Source organism: Myiozetetes cayanensis, unplaced genomic scaffold (genome assembly GCF_022539395.1).
Source record: "Myiozetetes cayanensis isolate MyiCay16 unplaced genomic scaffold, myiCay2020 scf2-11, whole genome shotgun sequence".
Taxonomy (NCBI): Eukaryota; Metazoa; Chordata; class Aves; order Passeriformes; family Tyrannidae; genus Myiozetetes; species Myiozetetes cayanensis.
This window is the reverse complement of record NW_026087411.1, coordinates 54,984,209-55,001,715: the sequence shown is the minus strand read 5'-3', so window position 1 is coordinate 55,001,715 and position 17,507 is coordinate 54,984,209. Positions and strand designations below refer to the sequence as shown.

General features: G+C 34.7%; 1 protein-coding gene across 2 annotated transcripts in view; it reads left to right on the top strand.

The window, feature by feature from the left end:
• Positions 1-17,507, top strand: part of VTA1 (vesicle trafficking 1) — a 44,567-nt gene that overhangs the window by 7,738 nt on the left and 19,322 nt on the right. The window contains exons 2-6 of one of the 2 annotated variants that reach the window (XM_050316867.1): positions 2,743-2,837; positions 6,145-6,272; positions 6,915-6,990; positions 10,816-10,927; positions 17,250-17,423. In XM_050316867.1, the coding sequence (XP_050172824.1) occupies positions 2,743-2,837; positions 6,145-6,272; positions 6,915-6,990; positions 10,816-10,927; positions 17,250-17,423 (585 nt within the window). Of the gene's footprint in view, positions 1-2,742; positions 2,838-6,144; positions 6,273-6,914; positions 6,991-10,815; positions 10,928-17,246; positions 17,424-17,507 lie in introns of both variants that reach the window. The other variant, XM_050316865.1, reaches the window with a different exon arrangement.

Genomic DNA, 17,507 nt, shown 5'->3' with positions numbered 1-17,507 from the left:
GATAAGTTTAGTGATTGTTGATAGAGGTTTTCTATCCCAAAGACCTACTTTTGACTAGAGCAGTGCTGAGTAAAGCAGTAAGTGTGCCTAAACATACTTAACAACATTTTGTTTGGCAGTGGTGAGAGATTCAGACTGTGGAGAGTGTACTTTTTCTTCTGTGTCTTCAGTTCATCGACTGAAACTGATGTTTGTGGAGATTTTGACTGGTAGGGTCTGGTTTGCATTTTCTGACCTGCAGGTTGCCTCATCCTTCATTACAATCAGGTTCTTCTATCAGTGATATCTGAGTCAAAACTACCTTTTGGTATGGAATGCTGTTAGGTAGTGATACTCTGTCAATAGTAGTTTTCGCAGATATCCTGCTCTTTCTTGAATACCACTTAATTGTGAAGGAAGGAATAGGTTTTGCCTTTATCTCAATGACTGCCTCATTAGAGGCCTGTCTAGACAGGTTTGTTATGCAGTAGTCCTCCTTTTAAATGTATATGAAGACGTGAGTATCTAAAAATTCTGGACTTCAAAAGTTCTTAAAGATCACAGTAGACTCTCTTGTTACAGTAACTTAAGTGTGCTTTGACCTTTTACCAATTAATAAGATCTTTCAATAAATCTCCTATACAATTTATATAGGCATTGGTACAAATTGGGGTTTGGTGGCTAAATGTGGTAACTGCCTCATATGGTCGATTTTGTGGTGCAGAGGTGTAATTGCTGTGACAGGTGGAACACATTTAATCTTATCTCAGGTGACATTAATTGTCTGTAGGACGTCTGTTCTTAGTATCTGTAGAACTGCTCTGCTAGAGCACCGTCATGTTTTCTTGACAGTCTGTGCTTTGGATAATAGACCTTCAGTCTTGAATGACCTAAGGATTCTTGGGCACTTCAGTCCCAGACTTTTCGGTTGGTAGGAGAGTGGTGTTGGTATGGAACATTGCTTGATATCACCCACAGTGTAAAGTTATATATGGACAAGAAAAACATGTTTCTTAACTGTAACTGTTGTTTTCTGACCTGTATGTTCTGTGTGTTCAAGACTTGTTCTTCTGCATTTGTTCATTGGAGTATTAAAGTTTTTCTGAGACTCTGAAACCCTAAGAGTGGAAAGGGATGACTTTTCAGGGCTGCCTACAAAGTGTACAGATGGCACAGTCCTGTATATACACCCCTTTGGGTATAAGTGAGGGAAAAAAATTACTTTGCTTTCACTGTTTAAATGGATGTATTTGCAAAGAGGTGAAAAAAATCACATATGGGTAACATAAGATTAACAGTTAAAAATTAGGAGATAATTATTAAACATCCTCAAGACTAAAGACATTTGCAAGATCCATTTATATGGGAACAGAATTCTTTTTATGTAAATGAGTTATGGAAGAGATCTGAAGATGCATACTTCAATAAGTAAGATAAATCTCTATCCAGTAATGACCAAGGGTATTCTGAATTTGTCACCCTAATACATATTGGTCTCAATTTATTTGTTTCTGAAAATATCTGATACTTCCATCCCTCAAAAAGAAACAACTGATCTAGATGGCTCATAGGTTTAGCAACCTTTATATTAATTCTTAAGTTTTATATTATTAAATTATGAGCACATGAAATGTGTTCAGGGGAGCTTACAGTCAAGGATTAACTTTAAAAATCAATTTAATTGAAGACTGAGAATGAATTCCTCATCATGTGATGATGGTATTTTAATTGACGATAGACTTAATTTATTTCAGTGCCTTAGATACAAATCTCTGTCTCTTTCTGTGTTTGAATTTCTTTGAAATCTAATTTCAACTTTATGCATGCTGGTTTCTTAATGTTTAATATTAACATGTCAGCATCTTGAAAATAAGTTTGGCTTAAGAGTACCTATCAGTCATTAGCTCAATATTAGTATTGTCACTTGATGAAATCTGCATAGCATAGAAAGTGTCTTGTAGGACTCCCTTAGAGGTCAAGAGTGAGAGTTGGTGGAATGCCTTTTTTGTGGAAAATGCTCTGCATTTGGTTACTGAATGTTTCTGTGCATTTTCCCTTCTCTGCACATGTTAATCCTAGTAAATAACAGTTGTTTGGATTTGCCCGCAGTTTCATGAAGCCTATAAAGTTCTACCATGTGCAAATCTAAATTTCACAGATTTTTGGTAGTAAAAAGATAACTTTTAATCAGAAGATGTTCATCATCATTCATTTTCAAGATCATATTAAAACCTGACAAGCCTACTTGCAGATAAAGTTTAATAAAGCCTGTCTTATTTGCTTTAAAGACCAGGTTTGTGTCTTGAGTTTTTTGATGCTATGTACATGGCATAAAACATGGATAATAGATACTTAATTCCATTTGTTAACTGGTTCCTGAGACATGAGGTTCCATTTTTGAGATACATGTACACACACTCTCAAATCTACTTGAAGTTCCTATTTGAGAGCATTGCAAACAAGGGTAGTGATAATTTACAAAATCACTTAATGATGCGTAATAGTGATAAAACATCAGTTGGAAATCAGTGGGAATAGTCATTGGGGAAAATAAAGCATTAATCTCACAATAATATCTCCTAGTATCTCTGCAAGACCAAACAAATCTGGATTTCACTGCCATTGCTCACTAGTACTGATGTCAGTACATTGTTAAACCATGAGTTTGTCTTTCAGATGTGTGGGAGGCATTGCTTTGTTTGCTAATAGGTTTTGCCTTAGATAATCACTTTTGGTATTTTTTGTGTTTTGTATCATTTCAAGGCCGTTTGTATGCAATGCAAACAGGGATGAAGATCGATAGTAAAACCCCAGAATGCCGTAAATTTTTATCCAAGCTTATGGATCAGTTGGAAGCTGTAAGTAGAATTGATTGCTCTCCTTTAAAATGATTCATGATATTACTTTTATTTAAGATTCTGCAAATACAGTCTCTTCTCTTACATTGGTCACTGATGCAATTGTTCTGTATGCAGGCATGTATTAAATTCTGTATGAATTTAAACTATATGTAATAAATTGGCAGAAGGATTGGAAAAGGTAAAGGAAGAGCTAAAGCTGTATGTATGTGTGCATGCACAAACATAACTGAAATTTTACCTCAAAGTTTTGTGTAGACAACATGAATTACAATACTTTATTCAAACATATTCCCATGCCAAATCATAATTCGTTATGAAATAAATACAGGTGTTCTAGAAGATTTTTAAAATGTATTTGCCTTTGATTCCTTGAAGTGTGTGAGCATTATTTTCACTGCTGTAGGACTCACTAGCCTAGTCCTTGAATGCTTTTGAAAGTTTTGACCTAAAACTTTGTACCCAGGGAGTTTTTTAAAATATTCTGTAAAAGATAAAGATACTTCTCTGTTAGAGACTGGAGATTTTATACTATGAATTTTTGTAAGTGCAGTCTAATCTGTGTCAGAGATGGTTGTGCCATGCTCTTTGAATGGATCTGATCCTATTACAATGCCTTAAATAGAACAGATTTAAAAAAAGAAAGATAAAGTTATTGCATAAATGGTCAATATGAGTTTTAGGAGCTGTTTATGTTCATACCTTGTAGTTTTCAATATTCTCAAAGGAAGAAGTGTGTGGTTTAAGTGCTCCTTTGGAAGCAGGAAATAATGTTGAAAAATGAAGCAGTTCTTTGTGTGTTCACTATTAGTAATTCTGTCCAAAATCTAGCCACAGCAGTGCCTGAAGAGTTTGTGTGAAACTAGTACAACCACCTTCAATTGTGAAAGATGGATGGTTCATCTGTGAAAATATTCAAGACCTGCCTGAGCAACCTCATCTAGTGAATGGCATCCCTACCTGTGGCAGGGACGGTTGGAACTAGATGATCCTTAAGATCCCTTCCAACTCAAACCATTTTATGGTTCTAAGACTCTTTAGAAAAAAAAAGAAACATGAACTATTTGGGTTTTTTTCTCATACCTTGTGCTTCTTGCTATGTTTTATAACTGATCTTTAGTAATGGAAAATTCAGTGTACAGTGACTTCTTGGTGTGTTATTTCATCAGATTTTGACACTTTTAATGGGCCTGGCTTTCATGCTCAAAGAGGGAGAGGTGGCAGGAGAGGTGAGATTAAAACTCCAGAAGATTTTGCTCTTCATTTCCTAGGGATTGTTGAAATTTGTTCGATCCCTAGTGGTACTGCAGCAGTTAATCTGTCTGCAGCATTCAGTTACCCCTTCTGTTTCAAAGGTGGAAAGACTAGAAGAGCAGCAAATGTCCATGCTTTCATGTTTTAGTCTCTGGTAAGGTTGTCTGTGTGACAGCTGATGCACAGGCATTGAAGGTTCTTCCACGTATCTGAGTGGTGGAAGGATGGAGAGAGCACCTCTAAGCAAATGTAGTACAGCAGTTTTGTGGGCTGGGAAGCTTGGGTTTATGGAAAAGTTGGACCTCTGCAGCAGTTTAATAGCAGCCTTTTTCAGTCTGCCCTTAACCACCAGGGGGCACAAAGGGGCACTGCAGGTCTGCGCTTTCACTGGCACATAAGCTGCCAGGTAAGACATAAGTTTGCAAACAATCCTGAGCTTTACAGTAGCAAAGAGTAAAACAGTGTAGATATAGCTGGAAATTATCAGATCTGTTCTTTTCAAGAAACCTCATAATATTCCAAAAACGTGAATTAAACACAGTGATTTTGTATCCAAAATGCATGTTTCCCTCAGAAATATTTTTACATAAACTTGTGTTGTTTTGCTTTTCTAATACATGACTGTTTAATTTAAATGTTCAGGGTTTTTTTTTTGTAAAGTTAAACTGAAGTGGCTTGATTTTTAGGTTCAGATTTTGAATCAACATTTATAACACCAGTACTGCTTTATTGAATCACAGTCTGTGTGATGGGTAATTTCAAAAGTAAATAACTTGGTTAACTTTAATATTTTAGAAGTGTATGTAACAACATCAGTTGTATGTTTAAAATAATCTCCATTGAATGTCAGATCAAGTATATAGAGTGATTCAAGTATAGTTATTTTCTGCGTGTGAGGTATATAGACAGGCTGGGGAGAATATATGTGTATACAAACAACTTTCTTCCTGAGTTAGTTTCAGTGTTTCATCTCAGTTACATATCTTTCAGTTTACAAATTGTGGTACTCTCACAAGAAAATTACACTTTGTGGAACAAATACTTTTTAAAAACTACTTAGAGTACTTGTTGACGAGATCTTTAAATTTAAAATTCTATTTGGAAAACTTATTATTCACTATTGAAATCAAGTAACTTTTCTGGCAACATTCTAAGTCTTAAAAAGTTGGCAGCAGTCTAAAAAATATGGAAATACAGCCTGCATGATTACATTTTCTTCACACGCACAGTGAAAAATAACTACCATTCAGAGGTTGTTTTTAAATCTTTTGGCAAAATAAAGACTGCAGGTTAGTATCATGCAGTGTTCCTGTTTTTGTTCTCTAAGGATAACCTGAGATTTCCTTATGTGCAAACAGTAAGCCTATTCAGAAGCTGTAAATCCACCTGTTGTAACTGTTAGAGGGTTGTTTGCTTTACTGATTTTTATTAGGAAACCTGAAGATTCTTGTACTCTAACATCTTTGAAAAGAGTTCTTGAATTGAAATACACTGCTTACATTGAAAATTGCAGTAAACCCATAGGTCACTAGACCAGTCAAGGTAGGGCTCACATGCTTTGAAAGATATAATAAGCTGCAGTGAAATAAGCTTTATAAGAGGGAAGATACATGATCACTCTGATCTACAGCACCTTTATAAAGCATGCATTACTTTACTGATTGAACTGTGTTGAGTCCTGACACAGGCTTCAGAGTGCCTGGTCTTTTGGATACTAAGGGGAAAAACATCTGTAGCTATTCCTTCACAATATTGTAGTTGTGTTTATTTTTAACTTTTATGGGGATTTTCTGTGGTTTTTATTTTGTGATTGAAGATTCAGAGCTACTTATTCATGTTTCTCATGTTTCTCTCTTCAAAAGAATGTACCTTCTCTTTCACACACTGCTTTTAGCATTTTCATATGTTAGAAGCTGGAAACTTGTAAAACAAAGTGTATGTTGTTTCTTTTTAATTTGTACTTGTCTTTGTTTAAGTCAGCAGGTTCATTTTGTGTTTGCAGAATTGCTAGGGTCTAATAAAGTAATTCTTGTACTTTTCCAACACTTTTCAGATGAAAAAGCAATTTGGTGATAATGAAGCAATTACTCAGGAAATTGTTGGTTCTGCTCATGTGGAGAATTATGCTTTGAAAATGTTTTTATATGCAGACAATGAAGACAGAGCTGGACGATTTCATAAGTAGGTGAAAATCTTTGGTTTTCTTATCTGAATTAAGATGCTGGTCAGGGAATGCGAATATCCAAACTCCCTTTAATTTGAATGGAAAAAAGAATTGGGTTTTAATGCATTCTTTTCTCTTTTAGAAAACTTGATTTGTTGCTACTTGTCCGTCTCTAACTTCACACATTATTTGGTATCCTCCTTCTTATGTTCCTTGAGAGGCTGCTAACCTGGCAAGCCTTCTAAAACCACAGGCTAATATTGCACTTTATTTGCATCATGCATATTGTAGTTTCTACTGACCAATGATAGTACAATAGTTGTGATGATCCATTATGTGGTTTGGTTTACAGCAATTACTGTGGCACGTTGATATATTTTTTGAAACTAATATAGGATTTCCTACATCCAAACTAGAATATAAGTGCAGAATGCATAAGCAGTTTTAAAAAATACTGAACATTTTCTGCACTGTAGTCAGGACACCAATATATTGCTAGATTTAAATGTTGTGAAGCAGGTTCTGTAGCATCAGATTAAAAGAAAAAAATAGTGATATTTGGCTTGAAATAAACCAGTGTGATCTAAAAATGACAACTTGTAAACTGTGATTCTGAAGACTGACATTACCAAGTTAGTGAAATCTTTTCTCTATTACAGAAACATGATAAAGTCCTTTTATACTGCAAGTCTCCTGATGGATGTTCTAACGGTATTTGGGGAGCTCACTGAAGAGGTAAGTGCTAGACATACGAGTGTATTATGTGATTGCTTTTGCTAGCACAGATGTTGCTTTTATAACGTGTGAATATGACTTTCAAAGAACATATGTTCTGATTGTATAGTCTTAGGCTTGTTAATACATCTTAGGAATTGTGTTAAGTATTTCAGATAAATCATATGTGAAATACTAGACCAGTGTTATCTGTTAGAAGATGCTTCATGAGAAGATCGGTTATAAATTCAAAGTTTGATTATTACTGTTGGACACATAGCATTATATTGAACAAGTGGGAATGCTTACAGAGAAAAATGATGAAAGGTTCCTGGCTTTTTCCACCTTCACTTTTCTCTATGCCCTGCTTGGAATTCACAGACTCGACATCCTGTATGTAAATCCCCAATCTAATAAGTGTGCCTGATGTGCAAGTTGTACTTGCTCTGTTTAAAATGCAGTTGTTGTGGCTACTGTCATTTGTAAATTTTGGAAGGAGGATACAAGAACGATTGTAATAGTGGTGCACTTCTTTTATACTATGGGATGTAAGTGTAGATATTAAAGATAGGTCTTACCCAAGAGAAATGCTTGGCCAAGAGTTCTTTTAAGTTCTTTTAAGTATCATCCACAGCCTGAGACTATACCAATCTAAAATTTTCATTTATCAAGAGGCACAAGTAAGTTTGCTCTTTCATGTGTTCTCTTAAAACTGGCTGCTCTGCACCCCAACATCCTTTACTGTATCAAATAATAACATTTTCTAGAGCCAGAGAGTGAATGCATATTGAATTGGATTGAAAACCAATCTTAGGCTGTAGGAATTGAGTGCACTGATTTGGTGACTCCTTAGAGGTCTTGAAGCAATCCTCCTTTGTAGATGGAAGAAATTTTTATTAGTGTTGATGTGAAGTGCTAGTAGTGGTGTGTTTACTCCTGTGTATCAGGGGTTTTGTTGTTGATGCTGAAAGGACAGAAATGCTTTGAAATTGGAAAGAAGCAGAATTCTCTCATTTTATTTAATCAGTGAAGACAATAAAAGAGAGTGTACCAGAGATACAGGAAAAGGCTTGCACTTCTGTATAGCATCATTACATTTCAACAGTTTCCTTATCCAGTTTCACATGAAGGAGTGACAGGACAAATATGATGTGGCTGTCTTAGACTTTTGCAGAAGCTTTTGTTAGCCTGAAGTAAACTCAGCCTGACACCTGGTTATATAGTATGACATCTATATTCAGATCATCTACCTGTTTTTTCAACATGTAATATGCCTTCGTATATATGGATTATCAATTATTAAAGGCTTTTAAATCAACAACAGAAGGCATAGAAAGCAGATACTTGACACCTAGCATCAGAAAATGGGTATTGTATGTAATATGTATGTTTTTAAGTGGCAGGGATTGATTATTGGGTAGTATGAATGGATTGTGTCACAAATTAAGAGGGGATGTTCTATATCTCAACATTAGAAGTAGGCAAAGGGATTTCCTAGAAGATGTGTTTTACAAGCCGCAGCTTTCATCAGGTCAGTAGGAGGCTGTGTGATAGTAGTGTTCTTTTCATTAAGCTCAGTAGTAACATTCATTCAGTAGGGTAGCCTTCCAAAAAGGGACAGCAGTGCACATTAGAAACAAACCGAACGCAGCAGAATTTTGCTTCTCGGTTCTGGAATGATAACCTTTGGAGCTGGGATGCATGACAGACATGACACTTTGTTCCCTTCTCTTCCCTCCATCCAGCATCTTGGGCGTGGAGGGTGCTTGGCCCATTCTTAAATACAGTCTCTCTGGGGCACCACCAGCCTGGCTGAAAGTCTCAGCTGTGTCCCACAGTGGGTCTGCTGGAGCTAGTTATATCCAAGGTGGGGCAGCCCTGGCCTCTCCTCACTCCTGCCACCCCATGTTGCCAGCACCTGGGCATGGACACCTGATGCAACAGCGTCTTCATGTTTTATCAATAAATAATTGCCATATTGGAAGAGAGGGGAGATGTACAGACTGTTAAATATTTCATAATAATATTTTCTAAAAATATTATACTCTGGATGATTATTCTACAGTTTGTGGCTCCTAGTATGCTTGTTAATAATAAAGGAATTTAATCTGTAACACTGACAAGAAATGGTTATTAAAAGAAAGTATTTAACAGAAAACCAGGTTTTCCAATTGCACTTTTTGCTTCTGAGGTGTAGTGAATGTATTTTAATAAACCTGTTTTAAGGATACACTTTTTTTCTGAAGAAAATCTTATCTGCAAAAATGAAGACTGTATCTTTCTCTTGGGCTTCATAAGGGTCCTGGTGGATGCAATATATTAAATTTGAGCAAGGGAGCTTGCTGGAGATACGTTTTGTATTGTGTCTCTCTACCCTGTCTTAGATGACAGTGCAATAGGCTTTGTGAAGTACAGTATTGAATGTCAGTTTATTAATTCTCAAAAACTTTGGATTTAATTTCAGTCAGGACTTTTAAAGTGACATCAGTCTGTCTACCTCAGTTTCCAAACCACATTACCTGTGATTGTTAGAGTGGAAATTTGAGTTCACCAGTAACTTGAAGTTGATGTGAAGCATGCTACCACAACCTGCATTGTTGATTTGACCAATTTATTCCACTCATCCTTCTAAATTTCTCATTTCTGTTTATATTCAGCCTTGTTCCTTGATATATATTACCTCATAACTGTCAGAACTGGTCGTTTCTCATATAACTTATGACACAGTAGTTAATTTGCATAATCGGTTTAAGATTTGTTGCAACAATTGAGAACTCTTCCTGGATTAAATAAACACTGTTGAAACAGGCCCGGGAAATACAAAGTGGCTAATCTTCATTTCATATTTTGACATGTTGAAGGTTGTACCTAGGAACAGTAAAGTATATTTTAAAAAATGAAATGGAAAATCTTAAAATAGTTAAGATTCTGGCATTTATTTCAATCACTCATGTTTTCTGAAAAGAATTTATGAAAGCCCATGTGAAATGCTTTTCCTCAATCTTTTTCCCAGAAACTGAAAATAACAAGAAATCATGTTGATTTTTTTCAATTTCAAACTGTTACCATGGAAATGGAATCAGAAAGGCAAGCAGACACTTTTCTTCTCACTGCTATTGCTTCATACTGACACAGTTTCAAAAGAGAGTTGCAAAAAAATATATTGACTGTCAATATAATAATTAAAGACACTTTTTTTCTATTAACTGTACTATTAAAATTGTCATTAGCAGTTTTTTTGAACTTGCAAAAGAGGTCCTTCATCTGAATTATAGCTCTGTTGTGAAGATATTAAATCAGAATATTGTATGTCCTAGAATATCCCAAACAAATCACATCTGCATCTACATCAGCCTTTCTGTATTCATGCTTTTAAATGAATTTTTAAATTTTAAAATAATGTAATTAGAAGAGATTTTATAATACTGATCAGCATCAGTAGCATTTTAAGTTTCAGGTGTTTAAATCTAAAGTAAATAATCATTTTAAGTTTATGGAGATAGGAAACTTTCATCATCATTTCACATTGGTAATTACTACACAGTGCTCTGCATTTCATGCTAGATGGTCTTGGTATAATTTATTTCCTTTTCCTGACATGCTGCATTAATTGAAGATCTCCACATTTTCCTTTCATGCTGAGATCCTGTTAGAGCTGTTATTTTATTTTTTTAATTCACCCATTAATTTCACATGTTGTTTATCTTTAAAGGGGTATCAAATGAAAGAGAAAGCCGTTGAGTTTTCTAATCTTCTCTCAAGGTGGAAAACGTTTATATTTCTGGTTTGAATGCATACATTTGCAGAAGTGAGTGGTGAAAATGTCTGGCCTTTTCTTTTCCCCAGAATGCACAGCACAGGAAGTACGCCAGGTGGAAGGCAGCATACATTCATAATTGCTTAAAGAATGGAGAGACTCCTCAACCTGGCCCTATTGGAATGGAAGGAGAGAGTTTCGGTATGTGTTTCTCTTTTATTTTCAGAAGAGCAGAGGGCTGTGCCAAGGCTGAAATGGATGGTATGCACAGTTCTTCAGGGAGCACCCCACAGGAAGCACAGCTTCCCCATTTAATGTTCCATTCACAATGGACCACCTTCTGCTTTTTCTTTTCACCTTCTCCTACTGTTATTTTTATTGGACCTTACTGTTTGATTGACTTATTTAATAAAATATTTCTTTTCTTTGTAGTGGAGATTTTTATTTTGAATACAGCTACTCACTAAGAAGGCATTGTCAGCTTTGAGCCAGAACCGTGTATTTCTTTATTAATACCCACGCTGCTTCTTTTAAATCTATTCTATAAAGTTATGATCCCTTTGTCGGTTTTTCCTCTCTCAGAAGTTATATAGGATTTGAAAATAAACTGATCATAGGTGAATTCAACTTCAAAGCAAACACCTGGTTGCACCCCTTTCTCCCTGTACAGTAATGTGGGTTTCAAAACAGGTTTATGTTCTATTCTTTTTCAGTTGGATTTCCTGCCTCTTTCTCATTCATCCACCTTTTCCTCATGTTTTCAGTGGTCCTCTGGCTACCTGAGCTACCTGAGTTACCTTCTGTTAAATACACTCAGACCTGTCTAAATTACTGCTAATTTAAAAGGCCTGGCTCTTCAGTATGAAATGTTAGGGACATTCAAAACTTTCTCTTTTAGAGCTTTTTAAAGACAGACACACCACTTTGAGCAGACATGGACCAGCTTCTCTATAAAGTAACACATACTAAGCAAACTCTCTCTTACAGGATCACATAGATCACATCCAAATCTCTTCGGAGAAAGACAGTTCTGTCCTCTTTTTTCATTATGTGTATATTTACTAAAAGTAACTAAACAATCAAATCAGAGTTGCAATATTTTAATTTCTAATCCTTATAGATGTTACCCTATTTCTAATGTACGGATCCACAAACTTCACAGATACGTGTGTGTTTTTTGTGAAGTCAAGTGAAATCATGTGGAAAACTTTTTTGGTTAAACTACTAAGCCAGAAAAAAGTATTATTATTAGGTGTGTAAACTGATCGTGTTTTTCAGTTAAAAGCAAAATATATGCAAAAATTATTCATTTCTAAAATATATAAAAACAGAAATTGTATGTAATTTATTAAACTAACTTTGAAAATATTTTTACCCATTTGCTTTTCCTTTGATTGCAGTTTTTCTTATCCTTAATGCTCTATGGATGTTTAATTCTTTCGGCATTTAACCAATTGCTTTTGATAGTGATCAGTTTTATTAATAAGAGGTCTCTTTGTTTTTCTCCTCAGTCAACACAGATTGAATACAAATTTCAAAGGTTAATCTCTTACGAGATAGGATGTCTTTGGAATGGATATTTTCACTGTGCAGATTACAACAGACTAATTCTGCATAATGACAATAACCTCTGTGTATCATTCTTTACATACATGATGAAAAAACTTAGAACATTAAACATTTTAAGTTTTCTTCTGACCTAGTATATGAGACTTAGTACATATGCACGCACTAGTATAAATAAATCAATCATCTATATTAATACATAGGTTCATAAAACTTATGTAGCCACCTCTACAAGTGCAAGTTGCAGCTCCCACTGCAAACATCATCACATCTTTGTCAAATTACACCAGTTTGATGATTAAATGAAAAATGCAACATGTGAGAGAACAGCCTTTTGTTATATTGAATGTAATGAATAACTCAGTTAAATATTTTTAGCTTTAAATAGATTCTCTTTAGGGGTCTGGATCATATTGTGGTAAAGCTCACCTGATTATCTGAAACAAATGTGAATTGTAAACAACTGCAAAATAGAATTTCTAAGTAAATATTACAAAGCTTTTGCTAAAAATCTGCACGACTTGTGTAGAAGTTAATTATTCCTCAGCAGCAACAAATAGGTTCTTTCTTCATTTTATTAATGTGGAATGCAAAGATAACTGACTTGCTCAAGGCTGCAAAAGAAACTGTTGTAGAAGTGAAAGTAGAATTCAGGGCTTTACTCAAATCCTTAGTATTCACTGCAGTTCAGTACAGGTGAATTGGTGAAGATTCTTACTCTTATTAGCAAGTTATATCTACGTGCAACTTAAAAGGGATGCAAATGCTGAGTGAGCCAAAATTTTAACGTCCTTACTGCTAGGGAGCCTGCAAGATCTATAATTTGACAATATCTTTTTATATTGTTGTTGAATTGTATTTTATGTAGAAAGATAATTTCTCACACTTTTATTTCCTGAGAAATTAAATGAAAAATACCTTTTTTGACATTTATTTTGACAGTTAACTCCATAGTGTAGGTGTCCATAATGTTTTACACAAGCAAGACAAAAACTTTATGCAAAATAATTTTTATGAGAAGAATCAGTAAAAAACAGTTTCAATTCTTGCTTTGTACATCATAAGAAGAAAAACAGCATTGTTTGAATGTATGACTGGACCTTCCCCATTCCTTTCTGCTTGCTCATTTTCTTCCTCCCCTAGCAAGTGGAAAAAGTCTGTTTAAACAGAGTGAAGCTAAGTCTCTGAAGCTTGACGAATTACCATTTTTTTCCAAAGTGTTGGGGTTTTTTTTGTGATTCTTGAAAACCTTACTGTAACTCTTGGAGATGTTTTTACAGCAACATAGGCATGCTTTATGTGGTTCTGCTGTTAGATTTATGGATACTTTTGTCAGGATGCCACCACTGGAAACCTTAAAATAACATGCTTAATTTATTAATGCAGTTGGAATACAAGTCCTAGAGTACATATAAAGGTTACTTAGCATTTGCCCTAGGTCATCCAGCAAGATTTTATACTAATGGGAAAAAAATAGAAATATTTAAAAGTTCTAAATGGTTATAGTATAGCCATAGTAAATAAATTAAATGTAATTGCTTACACTGCAATATGTAATATGTAATATGTAGTCTACATTTATATTACAGAATTTCAGAAAACATTGTTAGTTCCAACTGGAAGAAACATCACTTTTGAGTTCATTTCTCAATGTTGCGGAAAAAAATTAGATGTATATATATTTTTTAAAAAATCAGTGTTCCAATAGAACCTTACATTAGGAATCTTACAGCAACATCTCAAGCAAAAGAGAAACAATGCAGCAGAATGAGAAGAAGAAAGCATTTTAAAATTAAAATTGATAGATTTTAATTCTCTGAATTCATTAAAAATAGGAATCCGGAGAATTGGAGAAGTCTGGATTCCTTAAAAATAAAAATTTGTCTAGTCTTAAATTTAGTGCACTAAGCTGCTGAAGTTAAGTCATAATTGGTACTTCCTTACACTAGACAAGGAAATGCCGTTAAGCCTTGAGAATCCTCTGTTTATACAAAGGTATCTTTGGATAGTTTGTTACGGGGCCAGAGATATCAGTCTTAGTTCACAAAGTCTTGCCTTCCATAAATAAATAATAATTTTAAAAACGCAGATGGTCTGGTATACTGTAGCTTTGCAGAAAATATGAAGAGCTCATGGATTCATTATGCTGAGATTCAAGCACAAAGGCTGATGAGGTTCCAAGACAAGAAACTCAGCTGGAGCTGAAATGACATGAAAAACAATTGTGTCACTGTTTCACAGCCTAGTATTTCAGCATCTTTAAGCAAATTGCAAGGAACTTTGAGTTCTAGGTTTTTACTGCATTATGGGAAAATAATTCTCTAACTTTTTTTAGTGTTCATTCCCATTCCCTGGAAAAGATTTTTTTTCAATAATCTTATGGGTGTTCCAACTGCAGAATGTAAAAACAGTTTGTTGATTTAAATGTTCTTTTTCAGCAGCGTGAAATCCTTTTATTTGGCATTACTGTTAAAACTATTCACAAATACTGCAAGTGCATATCTTAAAATGTTTCTAATTCTTTAATCTTTGATAAAGAGTATTTTAAATATTTACTTAGCAGAAAGAATAGTTACAGTGCTTTGATGATATTTGGGCACTTTAAACACCTAAGAAGAGTTAATTTAAACAAACCTCTTTTATGTTTAATACAGTTTAACACTGGCCAATTGCATAATGAGCAAATCAAACAGTTGAGCTTAATCTTTTGGTACGTATACCTGATTAAAAAGTAGATTGCTGTTTTGTAAATTTAGCTTTTGAAGGCACTGTAATTAAGGGTAGTCAACGCTGGTAACACTTCTTTTGGTTGGTTTTAACATTCTCAGACTTTTTTGAGTTCATGTCTTCTATGGCCAGTGCTGCCTACAGCATTGCACTGTTATAGGAGTGACGAGACCCTGAACTATGCAGTGAGGAACTTTGAAGCTGAAACTGAGAATGTCTTGGAGATAAGATGGGGTTACTACAAGAGAGACACAAGTATGAGGCAAAGGTTGCAGGGATTTGAAGTCCTATTTCACAGAAAGAGAAATCAGAATGGGACTGGCAAAGCAGATAAGGGCAACAGGAAGCTGCAGGGGGCAGAATAAAGGAATAAATGCATTAACAGTTTAAGTCTGGGCACAAATTTCTCGTAATTTTTCGTAGTTGAGATACGAAGTACAGTGGAACCACGTTTTCTCTCACTACCTCATTCTCAAAAGTGGCTTAGTTATTTTTACAACAGGCTTCCCGAAATAATAGCTTCATGCAGACACCCAACTTGGAGGAGCTAACTTTATGGGTACAATTTGACCAAGCTATAAATAATTGGTAGCAGTGTTAGAAGTAATATTGGGCAGCCTTACCTTCAGACAGCATGATGAGTGTTGTACATACCTATTTCATTCATCTTATGTGTAGTAAGCCTCTATGTTTCTGTTAATTTTTTTTTCTGAAACAGGTTTTTTTTTTAGTCAACAACAAAACCACTGAAAAATACAGCATTTAAAATTACTCCTATCACTCCAATATTATTTAAAAGATATTCAGTGTTTACTTTTGAACCTCACCTCTTGTTTTTTTGCCAGTTTTAGGCATTAATTTTATTTCCATGCGTATTAACCACACAATATTGCAGTATGAGTTACTAGCAAAAAATACAGGAAAGGAAAAATCTGGCTCCTTAAGATACCCTTTGTCTTCCAGAAGTCTGCCAGAGGTTTGTTTGCATATGTCAGAAACAGTTTAATAAAACTACAGTGTATTTATTAAAGTCCAGTAAAAATGTTCTGACGACAATACTGTTGATTTTACTCTGCTTTATAGCCTTTTATTTTGGTAAATAGTGTTGTGACTCAAAAAGGTGTTTAGTGAAGGTAGCACCTGAAGTTTTTTCTGTGAGGAAGAGTGTCTTACAGGGGGAAAATTCTTATATTTGTAATAGTAATATTTCTAACAGTAGATGGTTTAATTATTAAGCAGTATAAGTGTTTGCATAATGCATAACCTTGTGTAGTTGAAGACCAGTATGGATTTCATAAAGAACATCTTTTGGTAGCTCTACATACATTTAAGTTTTGTACTCCTGTATATATTTTTTGTTCCCGTTCAAGAACTGACTGTTAAATAAGCAATTCCCAAAACTGTACTTGTTCCATGACAATTATTGATACAGGGGAATGCATACACAGTAAAAGAAAATTAACTGGTTTAAATTAACTGAATTCAAATGAAGGAGCAGAAATCAACCATGTTGTAAATTAACTGGATCATTAGTATAATAAATTGATCACTAGCCTTTAAACGAACGTTGAATAAAGTAGACCAAAACCTTAAGAACATGATGAGATTGAAAAATAATATATATGTTCTTTGTAATGTACTATGGTATATATTGTTTTTATAGAACATTATGTACTCCAGCTGTTCTAGATACAGTTATGACTTAGCTAAGCTGCATTTAGTTTTCTTTTTTGGTATTACTTTCCCGAAGTTCCTCTTTTTTGGTATTTTTTGTGGCTTGGTATGGGGTAAAAGGCTTGTCTAGTTTTTTATGAAGAGTTTTTAAGGCAAATACAGTTTTCCATATTCTGATTCATGTATATATTAAAATATAGATTGCTGCATATTTGTACATCTTGTTCAGCTACTGTGGATGCAGTACATGAAGATATAAGGGATTGTTCTTATGAGACAGATTGCTTATATTCAGGCCAGTAATGAAATGATCCTTCAATTTGAACAGGAGAGATCTTTGAAAGTGTGTGAGTTTCTAGATCTTTATTGTATGGTATGATGCTTTTTTATTTTGTCAAATCAACTGTGGGTGGCTTGAGTTGATGTTTTATGAGACAGTGTGGTGGCAATTTTTTTTACTAATAAAAATTCAAATGGAGATTTTAAAGAAAGCCAGAGTTTTCAAGTGTTTGTACAGAACAGCTGCAGTAATTCCTATTTTGTGTCATCTTAGCAGATGTTGAAAGGGAAGAAGCGGGGTCATCTTCTGTCCATAGTGGAACAACTCAACCGGCATCATCATCTACATATGAAGCTAACAACACACCAACTAGTAATTACACTGGCATACATATACCGCCAGGTGCCCATGCACCAGCCAACACTCCAGCTGAAGTACCTCATAACACAGGTATGTCCAAATCACACCTGAAAAATCCTTGCCTTTATTGAGAGACAAACTCTAGTCCACTTTCCATTACATATAAAGTAGAAT